This window comes from Meleagris gallopavo, chromosome 5 (genome assembly GCF_000146605.3).
Source record: "Meleagris gallopavo isolate NT-WF06-2002-E0010 breed Aviagen turkey brand Nicholas breeding stock chromosome 5, Turkey_5.1, whole genome shotgun sequence".
Taxonomy (NCBI): Eukaryota; Metazoa; Chordata; class Aves; order Galliformes; family Phasianidae; genus Meleagris; species Meleagris gallopavo.
The window spans coordinates 3259339-3264307 of NC_015015.2; the positions used below are offsets into that span (position 1 = coordinate 3259339).

General features: G+C 35.9%; 1 protein-coding gene across 3 annotated transcripts in view; it reads right to left on the bottom strand.

Annotated features, from left to right (window-relative positions):
- The window catches only part of GAS2 (growth arrest specific 2), a 101475-nt gene that overhangs the window by 64262 nt on the left and 32244 nt on the right, over positions 1–4969 (bottom strand). For all 3 annotated transcript variants that reach the window (XM_019615268.2, XM_010710708.3, XM_010710707.3), the window contains one exon: positions 667–791. In XM_019615268.2, coding sequence (XP_019470813.1) covers positions 667–791 — 125 coding nt within the window. The remainder of the gene's footprint in view (positions 1–666; positions 792–4969) is intronic.

The window sequence follows — 4969 nt, forward strand, 5'->3', positions numbered from 1 at the left end:
TTTTTAACCTTCTTTGAAAAGGAAGATGAATCTGAATTCAACCAGATCAACAGAGAAATAAAAACAGATTTACAGCAACTGAATTGATGTAAATGTCAATAATTTCACCTAACTTCTCCCAAAGAGATGCTCATTGCACTCTTTAACTTCTCCCAGTAAGACTGGCCTATGGCTGAGATCAAGCAACAGCTTAACTCAATCTTTGCAAAGCTCTTCAGTATCTCCTGAAGTTTTGTGTTTTCTACAATATCTCTGCAGCTCTGAATCCCTTCCAGTACACCACAGGATTTTTAAACTCTAGACATGAAAACTAACTGCAGAACTGTGTTATTGGCCCTCTTGGAGCTGTTTAAGGAGGAAATGGCACCTCCCTCTACTCCTTAATATTCCCCCTTGCAAATACATACAAGGATTGTATTTTCTCTGTTAGCTTCCATATCACACTGCTAGATCTTGTTTGATATCATCCACGGGTTACAAGTTGTTTCTGAATATCTTCCTTGTATTATTACTTCATAATTATTGAAGAAGCATCCATTTCTCCCAGTTTTACATTATCTTTTTCTCTTCATGGAAGAATTACCTCCCTGTCCATTAAAAGAGGCAACATAAATGAAAACTTTTAATTGCAAAATATTACATGCTAGAATAGTTAACAACACTTACTTTGCCAGGCTTGTTTGCCTCAAAGCTGTTTTCTTTTAATTTCTCCTGCAGGGTCTCAGCTAACCGACAAAGCAAGGCACCATTATCCAATTTCTCCATAAAGGTTTCTGCTGTTATTTCTCTACCTGAACAGCAAGCAGAAAGTTAGCATGGCAAACAGTGTGCAATGGTATAGATGGCACTTGTTAAGAAAAAAAACAAAACAAAACACTAAACTAACAAACAAATGGGCATGTTCTAAATGCATTGAAATCAAAAGAAACTTGGACAACAATTTAAAACATACTTTAATTGAACAACTAGCATTTCTTTGAATAATCTCACTACTATATTTCCAGTACATATAGGGCAAATTTTAAAATAACATGCTTTCTTTGGGAAGCCTTGTGTTACTTGAAAAATAATTCTAACCTATAAGAACTTGTATGTCATTTTATTTATGAAATTCCAGTGCAAACTTTAGCAAACACAGAGTGCAGTAGGCAGGTGGTTTACGCTGGCGTTTGTGGGTAGTGATAGCATAAATATTGCTAACACATTGAATGCATTTTATTTTGTAGAAGTAGCAAACCAAACAATGAAAGAAAGGGAAGTATTCGATCATGAGACAGTCTTGATTCTGCAAGAAGGTGACAGCAGAACAAAAAGTTTCCTGACGTATTTCATTGCTCCACCCCAGCTTGAGCAGAGCAGGTAGCCTATGGTATCACCGTAATCCCAATGGTCTCATGATGTTCCAACTAGATGAGACAGGCCAGATGAGAAGGGAATCTTTTGCCACCTCCAACTGAACTCCCAAAATCATGCCATCATGATGAAAATTTATTTGCGTAGGCTTTTGTCTCAAAATTGTTAAATACTTCAGCATTCTTTAGGCAAAATAAATTGCCAGTCATTTCAGTTTGGACAGTTACACGTCAAAGACCTGTGCAGCAAATCATTTTCAGAGACAACTTTTCCTTTCTTTCCCTCTCCTTTTAATTCTCTCTGCCAGACAACCCACTTTATGGTTTCCATATATCTAAATTACTTCTCCAGGCAGAAGAGCAGTAGCAGCTCTACAGACATTCAATACAAAGGTATTAATATGTAACTGACATTACTTTAGCTCCAAATTCAACTGCCTCCAATTCAACTGTAGTCAGATCTGAAACTGATAACCCACAGATTAAAAAAAAAAAATCTCAGCATCTCAGCACCTCAAAAACCTTCAGTATCATTCTGGTATATTTTTTCCCCAATTTGCATTTATAGCAAAAGATTAGAAGCCATTAGAAATCTAAAACTGAAAAACTACTGAGTCATAAGAATAGCTTTATTTTTATTAATAGTAAGATTTTTTTTAATACACTCATTTTCTATTAAATTATTTTCAAACATTTTTTAACTATGGAAGATTTTATTTTGTTTTAGAACGCACTTTTATTTTTGCACAAGTAAAACAAAACTCATGTTGTAGACATCTATTCTGTCCTATGATTTGTAGATTTATAGGTTTATTACTCTACCAGTCAAGACTTTAAAAAAAAAGAAAAAAGAAAAAGAAAAAAGAAAAACAACCTGAAAGACTGTTTAAAACTATCTTCTCATTTAATAGACATGGAAAAAAAAAATCTATCTTCTGCTGAGACTGAACAATACATTTACACTATTTTTAATGCTGAATAGCATTAGCAGTTTAGTCACTGCATATTGTATGCTAAGCTGGAGCACTGTAGTTTTGTTCCCTTTTACAAAACCTGAAAGAATTAGTTTTGCACTGAACATCTGTATCCAATGAAAAATATATTAGGTGTCAGCTTTCAATTCACTGTATTTTATGTCTCCAAGAGGTGGCATTTCTTTGCTAAAACAGACACTGACATATTTAACAGTTGAAATGTATTGATTCAAATGAGAGCAATGTTCATAGCCTGAGGAAAAAAAAAAGCTCTGTATATTTGTAAGGAAAAAACATTAAACTCCATTAAAAATGGATAACTCCCCCTAAAATTACAAGAAAGCAGTCACAATGTTTTTATAGAATGGTAATAACATTAAATACAATAAAAAAAAAAAAAACACTAGAAGTATGAAAGACAAAAAACAACAGGAGTGTGAAGGCTCTCTCAAAACTTGCAAATATTACTTATCCCTTAAGTTGCAGAGGCCAGATTCCCCTTAAAAAGACAAACCTATTTACTTTAATGCCTAATATTTGGGAAGCATGGGCAACTGTAAAGCCACCCAGAGCTGGGGGTCCTGATCTAAGCAGATTGGGAATTCTGTGAGAGGGAAACTCAAGAGCCCATGCCTAGCATGTGCATCCAAGTGGTTGAGAACGTGGGCCTCCAGCCAACCAGAACTTTTAGTAAAATGGAGAGGGGCTCAAATCTTAAAACAGAAGTACCCAAGTCTAGTTGGTTCCTCTATTATATCAATTTATTCTTTTGCACTCACTTCTATAATGCAAGAACAGTCTCAAAACTAGTTGATGAACTACTTTATAGAAGCGTAGAATCATTTAAGTTGGAAGGAAGCTTTAAAGATCACCTGGACCACCTCTCCAACTCTTCTTAGATGAACAGGTGGTCAGAACTTGGTCCAGCCTGACCTTGCATGTCTCCAAGGATGGGGTTTCCAACACCTCTCTGGGCAACTTGTTCCAGTGCTTCACTACCCTTACTGTAAGATTTTTTTTTTTTTAAGTATCAAAATCTAAATTTCCCCTCATTTAGTTTGAAATCCAAAGATTAAATGTTTCAATGGTAACACCAAACTAATAGTTTATAAGCAGAAATCTTTTACGCAGATGAATCTCTGGAATACATCAGTGGAAGGATGAGTTTCTACAGTACTGAGCCAGCAATGGAAGTATTCCTTTTGACTGTCAAATTCTGTGGCATTTAAACCCAAGGTAACAAAACATATATACAAATAGGAGAGATAAAAGCCAATGATTTTATGTAAATTTAAAAAAGTGGATCTTTTTGGATAGAAAGGCTGTTGTGTATCATTAAACAGCAGAGATCAAGAGGAGTAATGCTGATAGAACTGACATTACTGTTTACTTTAGATGAAACGTGTAAACTGTCTCCAAGACATACTGACACTAAACAAAATTATCAAGCCTCTCAGCTGAAAAAGAAGCTGCTCTAGGAACACTAGAGGTATAGTTATCATAAATGTCTTGATACTCATTGGTATTTATCATTTACCTGTATTATCCACTGGCTTTAGATTAACACATTGCTGTTAAAAATAAAAGTATGGTTACAAAATCTTCTTAGAAAGATGCCTGAGCTGAAGCAGGTTTTGCTTTAAAGCAGAATCTAAGAAACACAGTTTTGCCTCAGACCTCCTATCTTTAATCTTCAAATTTTATACCTCTTCACATCATCATATTCCAAACCTAGCCTGTAATTGAATGTCTCCTACCATCCTCATCAATTCTCTCCTTTTCTCCAAGTCTACTCCACTTCTGCATCTGAACATGCAATTTGCATATCCCTCACGCAATATGCAACTTTTACTTGTCCTCATCCTCAACATTTTGCAGCCTCCAGCCCCTTGCCAATGAGTTTCTGATGCCCTGAATTTCTGCTAGGAAGAGGTCACAGTATTTATATCACGGAACCCAGTTATCTTGCCATAGTCAATGAACATCTTACAGATCTACTCTATGTGGTCCCAGATGCTAAACATAACTGGATGGAATAAGCTTTGGTATTGTAATCATCTGAATCTGGTTAAGTGGGCTGTAGGAACAAGAAAAAAGATAAAAAGTATCAGAAGGCACAGAAGAGGGCAAACCCCATTTGCTGTCAAACTGCCATTTTGCCTCTGCTAGAAGATTAGTATGGCCAAACAATTCTGATCCCTGTGTGAAATTTGCTTGAGATGGAACAGAAGGTTTCAATACCTGCAAGAGGGTTCTACTGAACTACATACATACATTATCTATCCTATTCAGAAGGCGTTGGCAGCAAGTGTTGCTGAGTGTTTCATTGGTTCTATACACTATAAGAAGATGATTTAGGAGATGATTGTGATTTGCAAGACAATCAATCAAAACATCTTCTTAACTATGTCACAGTAGGGTTATCTCAGCCAACATAGTTCAGCAGAGAGAAGTGAGGCTGAGAGTTGCAATATTCACTGTTCCACTCCTCTCGCCTGCTGCAATACTAAGGTGCCTCACTGCGAAAATGATGCTCTACAGTATCATGAGTCACTTCCACCTGCAACATTTAATGCATCTGCAGTCTTCCTTAATGCAATGTAAGTTGTTTTCTACATGGAAAGGAAAAAAAAAAGAAAAAAA